We start from the raw sequence: 15,735 nt of genomic DNA on the forward strand, positions 1-15,735 counted from the left end.
TCTTCAAGTGACTCATTAAGCTGTTCAACATCATGCCAGCCTAGGTCTCTGAGTAACTTACGAGTTATATTATTTTCTCCAAGACCACATTGTTTCGAGCTCACACTCATGTCAGGCTTGGACCTCTTGATCCGAGGTCACCCGAAAATGGACGCCTTCTGATGTCTTTCTTTCGAGCTTATAAGGACTTCGAGGTCACCATCTTCAAGGTTGCCACCTACTATGAAGATTCAGCGCCTAGGTTGCGAACACGTATTCTAGATATTGCGATCTCACACCTGACGAATCCAGCTTTCGAGATCACAATTCTCAAAGCTCAAAATCTGGGTGTAACATTTATAAGATATTATTATTTAATATATATAAATATCTTTTTGCGAATCTATATATATTCAACATTCTCTATTAATCTCATAATTTCCTCTACTCTAATTTTTTTCTCTTCTTCTCTCTAAACTCTTTCAATTTCAATTTTCAATAAAATCAAATTCATATCTCCAAATTTGAATGATTTACGTGTTAATGATAACACAATCCTCTCCGGTTTTTATTCAATTATTAATATTTGTTAATCTTTAAAGTTTTTACTTTAAATTATTGATCTTTATATTCTAACATCTTCATCTTATTTTTCTATCATGTTTTAGATGTTATGGGATGTTTTATGTGGTGTGGGTGATATTGAGATTGTTAACATGATGTTGTTTGTAATCATATACTTTCTCAAATCTCCAAAAGCATTGTGCCACCATCAGATCAAGTGTTTTGATTTGTATGTTACGGTATCCTTTTATACCATGTCTTAAATTTTATTCATGAGGAAAATACGAAACCAAAGACTATACAAAACCATTCAGCATTTAATAAAAAAAATTAAGAAAAAAATAATTGTTGCTAGAATAAATATTTCTAGCAAATTGTTCCATTTAAAAAAAATGGAGATCTAATGTTATTTTTTAAAGAACCAACCAACAAATTTTAAATATTGCAGAAAAAACAAAAAGAAACAAAAACAATAAGAAAACTAAAAATAAATTAAACAAATTTTGATTTGTTGGCTTTGTGATTTGGTACAATACAACCATTTTAGTTTTTTTCTTAGAGGATGGTACAAATCTATGTGTGATTGTGTAAAAATAAGAAAAATCAGGGATTACAAAATTTTTATAGCGATGATCATAGTTAAAATTCATAATGATCATATAGTTAATTAAAAATATTGATGGATAAATAATAAAAACTATTAAAGTAATTAATAGAGTCATAACCCAATTATTCAAATTCTGAATAGTTATATTCAAATTAGTATTATTATAATAATTTTTTTTTGAAGAGGGATATAATTTCTTGATATCTTGAAAAAATTTAATCATTTTCATTTTTTTTAAAAAAAAGTATTTTGAATGAAATAAAATGAAACAACTTCATAAAAAACTTAATAAATTGATGGACAATTCATAACCACCAAGACCAAGTTATGGAGAAAACATTGTCATAAAAAAATAGTTTATTCATAGTATTTATGCTTTTTATTTAAACGTAAATAATTTTATTAAAAATATATGTTTACAACATGTATAAATTATTTTACTTTTATTAAAAATGCTTTTTATGCTTTTTGTAAATAAATTTGTTATGATTCATTCAAGACCAAAGTAATAATCTCACTCTTCTAATATAATTATTATTATTTTTTTCAATCTTTTTATACTACTACTTATTAAAAGTAATATGCGATATATTATTTTTTAATAAATTATAGGCGTGTGGAGCTTCCTTCTCTCTCCCCATGGGTCGGAAGAAAAAGGAGGCACCGAAGCCGGCGGCGATGGCCGTTTCTACAGATTTGATTCAAACAAAACCAGATCTCCATTCAATTCAAGAACAAGTTGTACTGGAGAATAGCGTTGAGGAATACCATGACCCGTGTGATGTTTTGGAAGCTGATTCGTATGTTGAGCAATTTTTACCTGTGGATACAGAGGGCATATCAGGTCCGTTCAAAGCTGCTAGTTGGGCCGAGGAGGTGGAGAAAACTGATTATCAAAACTCAGCCAAAGATGTGTGGAGCAAATTCAAAGCCAACCAGGTAAAAACTCCTTCTACTTGCTTGGATTTCATAGAGCCTATGAAGGTTGGGGATCAAATAATTGCTAAACTAGACATTGACGAAGTTGAGGTTGAAGCTTCTTTTTGGCGCACATCGATTGTTTGTGTAGTTTTGGGTGCTAATCCCCCATTTCGAGTATTCGAAGGATTTTTGAAGAGTCTGGGGTAACCTTGGTATTGATCGGATAGTCCGAATGAATTCTGGATTTACTCTGGTTAGCTTTCGAGATATTGCAACTAGGGATCTAGTCCTGGAAACTGGTGTGATTCATTTCGACAAAAAACCAGTTGTTCTTCGTCCCTGGACACCTGACATGGACACAGTGCAGATGGTGAAATCGGTTCTAGTTTGGGTTCGATTAAACGGCTTGGGGCTTCAATATTGGGGTCGTAATAGTCTAAGTGCTCTAGTTAGCACTATAGGCAAACCCATTATGATTGATCAAGTTACCCGTGATAGATCGATGGTCAAATTTGCGAGAGTTCTTGTTGACATGGAGATCTCTGAGAACCCCCCTAAGACTATCTCGTTTGTTAACGAGAGAGATAAACTAGTTGAACAATTGGTGGAGTACGAATGGCTTCCTTCTAAATGCAAAGCTTGTGACTGTTTGGGACATACTGTGGTGAACTGTTCGAAGGATAAGGGGCACATTTGGGTTAAGAAATCCAAACCAGATCATAAGAAAACAGAGATGGTCACTGATAAGAAAATTGCTGAGCTTTCTATTGATAACAAACAGGTCAATGTTGATGCTACTACTTCTCAGGAGGCCTCAAGTGAAACAGCTGCTGTTATTGCAGTAACTGCTATATCTCAGGATGCCTCAAAATCGTGTGAAGCAACTAATGTTACTGTAAACAAGGTAGCTGAAACTAATATAGTTACAACAGCAAAGTAAGTTACTATTAACAAAACAGGGGTGGCTAATGAAACAGGAACAGGGGGTGATTGGATAACACCAAGAAGGAGAGGAACCAAGATCACTACTGTCCAACCTTCTAAAGCAACAACTCGAAATGCTTATGCAGTGCTCCAAGAGCCTGTGAATGGGGATTTGGCTACCACTTCTAATTCTAGTTAACATGGAGAAGTGTAACATCTTTAGTTGGAATGTTCGGGGTATGAATAAAGGTAATAAACAGAGAGATATTCGTGACTTGTGTCGATTGAATAATATTGGTTTTGGGGCGCTCTTTGAGACCAAAGTCCGCCATGAGAAAGTAGCAGGAATAATTAGCAATAGTTTTCCCAACTGGGATTATTACTCGAGTAGGGTGATTTCTTACAGAATATTGCTAATTTGGCAATCGAAATTTGTGCAAGTTCAAATTCTTGATGAAGATACTCAGTTTGTGCATTGCAAGATTAGAGTTTCAGGTCATAAAATAGAGTTCTTCCTAACTGCTGTTTATGGCTCAAACTCTATTTTGGAAAGGAAAGTTTTGTGGGATAAGCTTGCTGGGTTAGGGCATTTGAAGCTTCCTTGGATTGTTTTAGGGGACTACAATGCTATGTGTAGCTATCAAGACAGAAATGGAGGTAGACCTATAACTGCTAAAGAGGTTTATGATGCTCAAAATTGGCTATCTTTCGGCCAATTGGATGAAATTCGCTGTGCTGGTGCCTCTTACACCTGGTCCAACAGGCATGATATAGGGGATCGAATTTATTCGAAGTTGGATAGGGTCTTTACCAATGAAAAATGGTTGGATCTCTTTCCAAACACTGAAGGAATTTGTAAATGGGACAGTATTTCAGATCACAGCTACTGTGTTATCAAGAACCATGTTACAGGGAATGTTGGAATCAAGCCTTTTAGGTTCTTTGACTGCTGGATGTATCATAGCATGTTCAAAGATACTGTTCTTGATAGTTGGAACAAGCCCACAACTAAGGAAGGCCTTGCTGGCATCATTCAAAAGCTCTACAGGGTGAAACATGTGCTGAAGAAATTCCACAAAAAGGAATTGGGAGACATTCCTCACAGCTATTAGGTAGCTAAGGAAAACCTCAATTTGGCCCAAGATGACTTAGCTAACGACCCGCTCAACACAGTGCACCAGTTAGCTGAACAGAACAAGCTTCAAGAGTTTACTCAAGCGAGGAAGAGGTATGTTAGTTTCCTCCAACAAACCAGTAAAATAACATGGCTGCAATTTAATGACGAAAACTCCCATTACTTCCATGCTATTATGAAGAAGAGGAGGGCTGAAAATAGAATTATTTTCTATGTAGTAAATGATGAGGTGATCGATGATTATGACAAGGTGGTAGAGCATTACTTTAATCACTTTAGGAATTTTATGGGGAAGAAGAGTTCAGCCAATAAAGAGATTGATATCAACTGCCTGAAATTTGGAGAAAAGCTTACTATTATGCAGCAGGTCAAACTGATTAGGCTGTTCTCTATGAAAGAAGTGAAAGAATCTATGTTTGGTATTCACTCAATTAAGAGCCCCGGTCCGGATGGGTTTCGTGTAGGATTTTTCAAAGGTCTATGGAATGAGATAGGAAATGACATTAGCATGGCAGTGCTAAAAATTTTTTCGGGATGGTGTGCTCCCCAATGAACTTAATGAGACTGTTATCTCCCTCATCCCGAAGATTGATTCCCCACATACTGCAGCAGATTATAGACCTATTGCTTGCTGCAATACGCTCTATAAATGCATCTAAAAAATGCTATGTTCTCATTTATCTGAAGTCCTTCCTTCATTGATCCACAGTAATCAAGGGGCTTTCATTAAAAATCGTCTCCTGGCTCATAATATCCTTATTTTTCAGGACTTGCTTAAGGGTTATACGAGGAAAAGAATTTCAGCAAGATGTATAATGAAGATCGACCTTAGTAAAGCCTACGACACAGTTGATTGGCAGTTTGTGGCTGACCTTCTCAAGGGTCTTTGCTTCCCTTCGAGATTCATTCATTGGGTCTTGGTTTGTTTAAAGGGAACCTCTTATTCGCTGATGCTCAATAGTCGGCTTCATGGCACGTTTAGAGGGGAAAAGGGTCTTCGACAAGGAGATCCGATATCTCCTCTCTTGTTTGTTCTGATAATGGAGTATCTAACTCGATTATTGCTTCAGACTTCTGAACAGAAAGGATTTGGTCTCCACCCCTTATGTAAACATTTAAAACTTGTCAATCTCTGTTTTGCAGATGATCTAGTCATTTTTTGCAAGGGTAATGAGGAATCAATGAGTCTCACTCAGTCAGCCATTAATAGCTTTTGTGCTACAACAGGCCTTTCAATCAACAACTTAAAGTCTCATATATACTTTGGAGGCATTAATGATGATTGTAAAACTAAAATTTTGGAGATTGCTCAAATGGAAGAAGGCTCTTTCCCGCTTAAGTATCTTGGAGTTCATCTAAGACCAACAAAATGGAGAGCTGCAGACTGTGGGGGAATTATCGATAAAATTCAGCGGAACCTCCATTCTTGGGCGAGCAGGAATCTTTCTTTTGCGGGCCGAGCCCAACTCATTCATTCAGTCCTTCTTGGCATTAGGAATTTCTGGATGAGTATCTTCATCTTACCTCAAAAAGTCGTTGCTGCCATTGATAAAAGCTGTTGAGATTTTCTTTGGGGGTTGAAAGGGAATCGGAGCAAGCTTCACCTCACTTCTTGGGATCAAGTCTGTCTTCCCAAAAAGTATGGAGGAGTTGGCTTCTTTGAAGGTATGAAATGGAACATTGCGATGATGGCCAAGCACATTTGGGCAATTTCAAGCAAACAGGACTGCATGTGGGTCAAATGGATCGATTCGATCTACCTTAAAGGTCATAGTTTGTGGTTTGTCCCTTTAAAAAATGACACAAGCTGGTACTTTCGGAAATTCTTGAAGCTGAGGAATGTTATTGATTGTGCTGCTGTTAATTCTTCGGGGTTAAGAGGTAAATTCAAAGCGAAATCTTTTTATCTTTCTCTTATAACAGCTAGCAAAGTTCAATATGCTTCTGCAATATGGCATCGTTTATGTGTCCTGAAACACAGATTTATCTCCTGGCAAGTGATGAATGATCACCTTCTCACTCATGATCATCTTGGGAAAATAATGGAGCTGGCCACTTATTACTGCCCTATTTGTGAAAGTGTCATTGAGACCCATCAGCATCTCTTTTTTTACTACACTTTTACTAAGAATCTGCTTCAGGATGTTAGTTCCTTGTCTGGTTTTAGTGGCTGGCCTTCCAACATTGAAGCTTGGAAGATTAGGTGCACCAAAGCCTGCTCTGACTTGCTGTCTTCGGTGCGGAATGCTATACTTTCAGCAGTGTTCTATTCTGTTTGGTGTAATAGAAATAGATGTGTGTTTGATTTGTGTTGTAGCTCGGTGAAGGTAGTAAGTTTATCTATAAAATTAGCTATCAAAGCTAGAGTTAAGGGAATTAATTGTACTAAGGCTAAGAAACGAGAAAGAGATGTAATTGGCCTTATAAACTCCCTTTAACTCCTCTTTTCTTGTTGTTTGCTGTAGCTATTAGCTACTGCTGGGTTTGTATCTGTTTTGTGATTGTTGATTGAATAAATTTTTCTTCCTTTCCCAAAAACATGTATAAATTATAATAATAAACGTCATTTTTTTTCTCATTTTTTATTCTACCTTTCTAATTTATGGCTACTAATTAATCATGGAAAAAACTCTATCTATTTTCTCTTTTTTTATTTTAATAATAATTATAATATATGTCAATTAAAAATATCTATATATAATAATAATATTAATAATCTATCTATTTTTATTTTTGGCTTTTGATAAAACACGTAATCCTAAAGTTGGTTTTCAATAATAAATGGTCTAAACGGGCAATTGAGAAAAATACACGTGGTTCAAATAATCTACCTATTTATTCATATTTTTAACATTTTGACAAAACACGAGTTCTGCAAGTTAATTTTTAAAAATAAAACGGTCCGAATATATATATATATATATAAATGAGAGTTTCAAGGAGATGATGTGATACTCTAAAATCTCTTCAAAGCACTCTTTCTATTTTCTCATTTTATTTAATTTTTTTATTCATTTTATGAATTTTAGTTGCATATTAGTTTAAATTTAAGTAAGATATTTAAAAATTATTGATTTAAATTAATAATATTATATATAAATATCTCATGTTATATATAATATAATAACATGAGTCTTTATCTCAGTACACCTAACGTCTTCTCTTTTTTTTTTTTTTAAAAATGTAATTTCTCTTTTGTTTAAAAAAAAACATTACACAATCCACATTAACACGTTTATTTTCTAAAAAAAATTAATTTAGTTATACATTAGTTTAAATTTAATTACACATTAGTATAAAATATATCTGTATACAAGAGTTTTTAATATAATTACATATGATAGTCTTCTTTCTAAAAAAATATTTATTATTATTAATTTTAAATATTAGTTTAAAATTTAGTTACACATTAGTATAAATTATATATGTATACAAGAGCTTTTAATATTGTTACACCCAGATTTTGAAATAAGAAGTCATGACCCCGAAACTGGGCTCGTCACGTGTGAACTCGAAATATATGCGGTCATCATATGAGCTCTGAGCTCGCAATGGCCATAGTATGACACTTGTATATATTTCTCCCTAATTGCCTTCAGGCGAGATGGCTCAAGCTCGGGAAGCGTAAGCTCGAATGTGGCAACATCGTCAACAACTACTTGTTCCGTGCATAGGCAAAACTAGGCGGCAAGCTTGTGGTCAACTGATAGCCTCGGCAGGTTCAATGCCAGCTACTGATCTCAAATATTTGATGAATCCCGTATCCGGATTAATCAGTTACGTGTGATTATATTTATTGTTGTATAATCCCAATGTTTAAGGGATATCATTTAATCTGTTATCTGATCCCACTTTTCATGGGAAGTTTTCGTGTATGTGGGAAATCATGCATTAAAAAGCATTATATTAATTGATTTCCAGGATATCTTCCCGAAATATGTGGGAATGAATTATGTAACCTTCCCTATAAATAGAGAAGGAAGCACCATTTGTAGGGGATCGAAATCTGATTTCTGGAGAGAAAACTCTGGGCAACTATTCTCTGAAAAGTTTCCAGAAAACTTCCAAGTCTTAATAACATAAACTCGTGGACTAGGCAGATTTAACTGCTGAACCATGTAAAAACCTGCTGTGTTCATCTTTACTTATTTCCTCCAATATTTTCTTGTTTAATTTTCTCTCTTATTTAAGTTGACAAAAAACGGTGTCAACAGTTTGGTGCTTTCATTGAGAGCTGTTAAACAGTATGTGCGTAAGTCTATTTAGTCAGGAAGCCTCTCAGAGTAGCAATGGCTGCAAATGATCCCAATATTCCTAAGGAGGAAATTTTAGATGAAGCTGAGTACCCCCGGCACCTTGGAAAGTAGCCTATGGTGAATTCGGATCCCAATGAGAGGAGTGGTTCATCCGACTCTCGAGGACCTCCTGCTCCCAGGAACGACGAGGACATGTACTATAATCCTGAATGATACATCCCAATAGTGGAACTCGAAAATTGTCAACTGCGAAAGCAGTTGGCAGAAGTTAAGAAACACAATGAAGAGCTAGCCAGACTAGCTGTTGAAGCGCAGGTGGCTCAGGCTCCACCTCCACCAAAAGTCCAGGCTCCGCCTCCGCCGGACGTTCACGTTCCGCCACGTAGGTCTCGAGGATGGCCGTGCAAAAATGCGGCCACCCGATGAGCGGAGCAAACTTCACTGCCAGCAGAGCAACCTGCTTCGCAGAGAACTCGAAGAAGTAACCAGGCTGAAGGTCCTGCCAACTCAACTGTGGAGGCACTGGCCGGGGTAAGGAATAACTGAGCTCCCTCGGAGGCTCGGACCCGAAATCTTGGTACCGCACAGAACTGATCGAGCAAACTCAGGACCTTCTAGGCCTCGTAACGGATGGCAGCCACCATTGCCAATAAGACACTCACCATCGCCGATAAGGCACCCCTCGCCAATTCGGAGGGATGCACAATCGACCCATGGTGATAAGGAACGACGAGCTGGGCGAAGGCGTGGGAATGGGGAAACTGCTAGGGAGTATAGGGGTCCCAATCCCACGAGAAGCCAAATGTCTCGATCTCAAAATATTGAGACAATGCAATAAACAAGAAACCCATCTCAAAATAATCATGCAACGAGTCATGTCAGCGAAGGCTCGGATGACACCCGGTCTGTGAGTATATACGACCAGGAACCCAGGAACACTGGGAATCGAAGAAATCACCCATATATATGGGACCATCTGTACCTTAATCGGGGGCATGATAATCCATCGAATCCATATCTGAGGGATCATCTTAATGGGCGTAGGCACCCTGCGTCGAGGCACGAAACTGGAGTTGTAATCAGCGATAACCAGTTCCCACTGATTCAAGTCAGACCCCCCGTAGATCCAGTCCAAGAAAGGATTGAGCAGTTGGAAAGAGCATTCAGGTTTTTACAAAACGAACGAAGCCGGGAAAGGGACGAAGAGTTCGATGAAGAACTCGAACCCTTTGCCCCGCAAATCTCTAGCACCTCGTTTCCTCAAGGATTCTGAATTCCTCATGTCCCGCCATTTGATGGAAATTCATATCCATGCAGTCCTTTAAGTACATTCAACACAATCATGCGAGTCAATAATGTGGGCTACGACCTCAGATGCATGCTGTTCCCAGCCTCACTTACAGGATCAGCAAAGAACTGGTTTCAAAAATATAAGAGACATTCGATTGCTTCTTGGGATCAATTGTCAAGAGATTTCAAGAAACAATTCAAGGCCATGGTCGGCATTAGGCTCGAGGCATCTACCTTAACCAACGTCCGACAACAGCCAAACGAAACACTGAAGAGTTATCTCACAAGGTTCAATTTGGAAGTCGCTCGAGCTCGTGATGTTGACAATAGTGGCCATTTAATGGTTGTTCGAGCTGGAGTAATGCCTTGAAGTCCTCTCTGGGAAGATATGCAAAGGAAGCCTGTAAGATCCTTAACCGAGTTCAATCGACGAGCTAAGAGGTTTGTTAATGTAGAAGAGGCGAGGTCAGCATTGAATATGACCTCTTAGCCCATAACTACAATGACAAATACAAACTCTGCCTCGACCTCGGCGGATCCTACGACCTCAAAACCCCTCGGGGAAAACCCTTCTAAAAGAAAGAAAAGTGAAGGGAATAATCCCAAGGCGGATGGGGTAAAAAGAAGAAAGGGGAAATATACTTCTCCATATACATGGTGTATACCGAGCTCAATGAGTCTCGGGAGAATATCTACCTGGCTACTGAAAACCAGGTCCCTATTAGACGGCCTAACCCCATGAGAAACCAAAAGGCAAAAAGAGACTCCAACAAGTACTACAGATTCCACAGAGATATCGGACATACAACCGATGAATGTAGACAACTAAAAGATGAGATCGAAGGACTGGTCTCGAGAGGATATTTCAGGCAGTATGTAAAAAATTAGATCCCCAATCAAGCTTCCACCAGCCAGAGGGCATCGGCTGCACCACCTTCCCAGAACAGCAACTCCCGAGCAAGGGAGGATGAGCGACCCCCTCCGATTGATGGAGAAGATGTCATAACCATCTCAGGGGGACCCCATATTGTGGGATCAGGCAAGAATGCCCAGAAAAGATACGTGAATGAGCTGAAAACTGGTGACAGGTCTCCCTACGAACCAGAACCCAGAGCTCTGAAACAACAAAGGGTTGAATCTCAACCCATAACTTTTACTAAAGATGACGCGTCCCAAGTACAATTCCCTCATAATGACCCACTGGTCATCACCCTTCAGCTCGCGAACAAGAGGGTACACCGAGTCCTGATTGATAACGGGAGCTCAGTAAATATCCTCTACAAAGCCACTTTAGAAGAGATGGAACTCTCGCTTCGTGACCTAAAAGCCTGTGCAACTACGTTGTACGGCTTTTCAGGAGAGGGGATTTCTTGCATGGGATCCATCGAACTCCTTGTAACCTTGGGAGACTACCCAGTCTCGATAACCAAGATGATGGAGTTTGTAGTGGTGGATCACCCTTCTGCCTATAACGTTCTGCTCGGGAGACCCGCCCTAGTAGGGTTGGAGGCAGTTTCGTCCATCAGGCATCTGGGCATCAGGTTCCCGACTTCTAGTGGCATCGGGACTCTAAAAGGGGACCAACTCGCAGGGAGGGAATGCTACAACATTTTTGTTAGAGGGAAGAAGTAGACAAGTGCACAAACACTTGTCGTAATTAATGATAAGAATGGGACAGTTTTTGAAATAGACAAAGAGATCGATCCAAGAATAGAAGAAAGGGTTGACCTATAGTCTCTATAGGAGCTCGAAGAAGCTGATCCTCCATAAAATTTTAAATGTGGGGGAAAACATTTCAGAAGAAACAAAATAGCAATTAATTGGCTTTTTAAAGAAGAACCATGATGTTTTTCCATGGTCTTATTCGGACATGGTAGGGATAAGTCCTAATGTAATAAGCCATGCACTTAACATTGACAAGAGCTTCCCCCTGAAACAGCAAAAGCGAAGGCTCCTGGATGATGATAGGAAGAAAGCCTTGAAGGAAGAAGTCAACAGATTAAAGGCGAATCGGTTTATACGAGACGCCTTCTACCCTGATTGGGTTGCAAACCCGGTCTTGCTTCTGAAACCTAACGGAATGTGGCGGACTTTCATCGACTATTCCGATCTCAACAAGGCATGCCCCAAGGACTGCTTTCCCCTACCTCGGATCGATTAGCTCGTAGATGCCACAGCTGGACACGGTCTTATGTCATTCATGGATGCTTATTCTGGATATAACCAGATTTCCATGCATGCCCCGGACCAAGAGCATATGATTTTTGTGCACAGATAAAGGGTTGTACTGTTACAATGTCATGCCTTTCGGGCTTAAGAATGCTGGAGCCACGTATCAAAGGCTCGTAAACATGATGTTCTCTGAGCAGATAGGTAATAACATGGAAGTATATGTTGATGATATGTTGGTCAAATCTAAACATAACAATAACCATGTGGACCACCTCGAAGAATGCTTCGTCGTGCTACGAAAGTACAACATGAAGCTCAACCCCCAGAAATGCTCCTTTGGAGTATCGTCGGGGAAGTTTCTGGGCTTTATAGCAAAATGTGCGAGGAATAGAGGTTAATCCTGACAAGATCCAAGCTCTAATTGACATGCCCTCACCTTAAAAACATAAAGATGTCGAAAGTTTGACTGGACGGATGGCGGCATTAAGTAGGTTTATCTCAAAATCTATAGACCGTTTTCTTCCATTCTTCAACCTTCTGAGAGGGGGCAAAAAATTCGAGTGGACAGAGGAATGCGAGTTGCCATTTCAGGAGCTCAAGAAGCATCTCGCAGAGCCTCATATCTTGTCAAAACCTATCACAGGAGAAATCTTGTACCTATATCTTGCTACAACTGAGCACGCCATCAGCGTCGTGCTCGTCCAAGAAGACCAGAAGGTACAAAAGCCAGTATACTATGTCAGCAAAAGATTACTGGGGGTAGAATCGAGATACCCCATAATGGAGAAGTTGGCTCTCAACCTAATTCACTCATCTCGAAAGCTCTGCCTTTACTTTCAAGGGCACCCCATCCATGTGCTGACCGACCAACCACTACGGCAAGTCTTGTCAAAGCCAGAAGCCTCAGGCCGATTGTTAAAATGGGTTGTTGAGCTCGAACAATTCGAGATCACTTATCATCCGAGAACAACTATAAAAGGATAGGCTTTGGCAGACTTCATAGTGGAATGTACTGGAGTGACTGATGATGAAGTTATAACCACAGCCCGCGAGTTGTGGAATCTTTATGTCGATGGATCCTCCAATGAAAATGGATCGAGGGCAGGAATCATATTGATCACTCCAATTGGAAGTTGATTTCACTCTGCCTTAAGATTTGGCTTCAAAGCATCTAATAACGATGCTGAATATGAAGCCCTATTGGCTGGACTTCGAATAGCCAAGGAACTCAAGGCTAAGGCGATACATTGCTACAGTGACTCGCAGTTGGTGGTCAACCAAATTTTAGGGGAATACCAGGCTTGTGGAACAAAGATGGCTGCGTATTTAGAGAAGGAAAAAACAGCACTCGAACATTTTGAGTTCTATACAATAGATCAGGTTCCCTAAGAACAAAATTCGAATGCAGACGCCCTAACCAGGCTCGCCACATCCACCGAGATCGATGCACTGAATGTTGTGCCAATCGAGCATCTGTTGACACCCAGTATTAGCGAGCCTGAACAAGAAGATGTTTGCATGATTAACTCTGAGTCAACCTGGATGACCCCAATAGTAGATTACCTTGAAACCGGCACTCTCCCAGTAGAACGGAACAAGGCTCAGAAACTGATGTATCAGATTCCCAGATACACTATTGTGGAAGGAAGGCTATATCAGAGAGGATACTCTATGCTAATACTCCGATGTGTGACTCCACCTGAGGCAAAAAAAAACCTGGAAGAGATTCATGAAGGATTATGTGGGGACCACACTTGGGGGCATAGCCTATCCAAGAAAATCATACGACAAGGATACTTTTGGCCCATTATCAAAGCAGACTCATTTGAGTATGTCAAGAGATGCGATAAGTGCCAGTGGTTCGCTACAATCCCGCGAGCTCCACCTTCTGAGCTAACTATGATGACCTCTCCATGGGCATTTTCAGTGTGGGGAATTGACCTCATAGGCTCGTTGCCAACTGGAAAAGGTGGAGTTAAGTATGCAGTAGTCGCGGTCGATTATTTTACAAAGTGGACCGAGGTCGAACCTCTAGCAATGATTACCTCAAAAAAGGTCTTGGACTTTGTGATAAAGAACATCATCTGCTGATATGGAATGCCAAGAAAAATAGTGTCAGATAATGGTACTTAGTTTGACAGTTAACTGTTTACCAATTTTTGTGAGAAAAATGGGATACTGAAAAGCTTATCCTCTGTTGCCCATCCCCAAGAAAACGGCCAAGTCGAGGCTGTGAACAAGACTCTCAAAAGTTCTATGAAAAAGAAATTGGAAGAAGCTAAGGGAAAGTGGCCCGAGGAGTTGCCTCAAGTCTTGTGGGCCTATCGAACCACAGATCACACTTCAACAGGACATACCCCTTTTTCTCTGGCATACGGATGCGAGGCCATGTTACCAATCGAGGTCGAAATACCCACAATTCAGAGCCATGCTTATGATCAAGCCTCGAACCAATCCCAGCTAAAAGTAATTCTGGACCTGATTGAAGAAAGACGGGATGAAGCTCAATTAAAAAATGCCGCATATCAACAGCGAGCTACCTGATATTTCAATAAAAAGGCGTGTGTTCCTAGCAACAAGGGAACCAGCTGCTGGCGTGCTCGGGCCCAATTGGGAAGGCCCTTATCAAATCGAGTCAGTTATCCGACCAGGCGTCTAAAAATTGGCAAGATTAAATGGGGAGTTGGTACCGCAAGCATGGAATGGCGAACATCTACGACCTTACTATCAATAGTGTATGAATGATGTCTCCTGCAACCATGATTGTTATCTGTACAATGTTTATGTTAATAAATTGTTCGATTTTGAATAAAGTTCATTTTTGTTTCAATATGTTGTATTTTTTTTCAAACTCTCTTAATTTAATAACCTATGACCACACTCATAGGATATTAAAGGGGCATCAGTGGTATATATACACCATCAGTTCGAAAAAATAAATAACGTAAAAATGTCTGGACAATTAACCAGATTATAAAAAATAAAGTGTTTGGATATAACCAAATGCGCGAGCTTAGATAATTTGGATATAACCAGATTATTAAAAATAAAGTGTTTGGATATAACCTGTTATCCAATAAATTAGCATTTGTGACGTGGCGAATAATCTCTTGACACGTGGCTGATACCTGAAGCGTCTGCTAGAGTATCGACCAGGAGACACACCAGAAGCAGGACAAGCTATCTTTACCACGACCAGTCTGGTCGGTGGTTCTGCTGGCAAAGCAATATTTATGGGAAGATCTTTGTGAATCCCGAATTTATCTCATACAATCTTCTGAATATCCCACTATTCAGGGGATAATATCTGTAACAATATTGTGTAACCCTCCTTGAGCCTATAAATAGCAAGATATAGCTCAAGGGAAGGGATCTTTTTTGGCTGCTGAAACATAGAGACATAGAATTTCTCCTAGTAAACTTGTATTGTTTTATGTGAAGTGCTGAAACTCATTGAACCCAAGTTCTCTGATCACACTTCTGATTTCATATCAATATACTTCTAAGTGGACGTAGGTCATTACCAGATCCTGGGGCCGAACCACTATAAATTACTGTTTTTTCTTTACTTTCGTCATTACATTATTCTCTTTACATTCGTCCATATCATTCATATTTTGACTCCGTGTCAGTCGGTCAAATCGTGGGTCAACATTCTGGTGCATTCATTGAGAGGACGATTCATTGCTGTTAAGAAAACTGATGACGAAAGCAGGAAGGAAAGCTGGCCAGACTGCCGCCGCTGCACCGTCGAATCCACCACCTCCTCCTCCACCCGCAAGCATGGCGGAAGATGAGCCGCAACTAGATTTTGAAGAGGAGGAAATGGACGATGCGACGCTGAAGAGCACCCTGGGCGCGTTGCAAGAAGAATTGGCTAGTCTGAG

At 39.6% G+C, this 15,735-nt stretch overlaps 1 protein-coding gene across 1 annotated transcript; it reads left to right on the forward strand.

Annotated features, from left to right (window-relative positions):
* The first annotated feature begins 2,303 nt into the window (after positions 1-2,303).
* LOC133825362 (uncharacterized) lies at positions 2,304-3,011 on the forward strand. Its single transcript, XM_062258316.1, has one exon. It carries the CDS (start codon positions 2,304-2,306, stop codon positions 3,009-3,011), a length of 708 nt encoding a protein of 235 aa, XP_062114300.1.
* The last annotated feature ends 12,724 nt before the right edge of the window (positions 3,012-15,735 follow it).

This window comes from Humulus lupulus, chromosome 3 (genome assembly GCF_963169125.1).
Source record: "Humulus lupulus chromosome 3, drHumLupu1.1, whole genome shotgun sequence".
Lineage (NCBI taxonomy): Eukaryota > Viridiplantae > Streptophyta > Magnoliopsida > Rosales > Cannabaceae > Humulus > Humulus lupulus.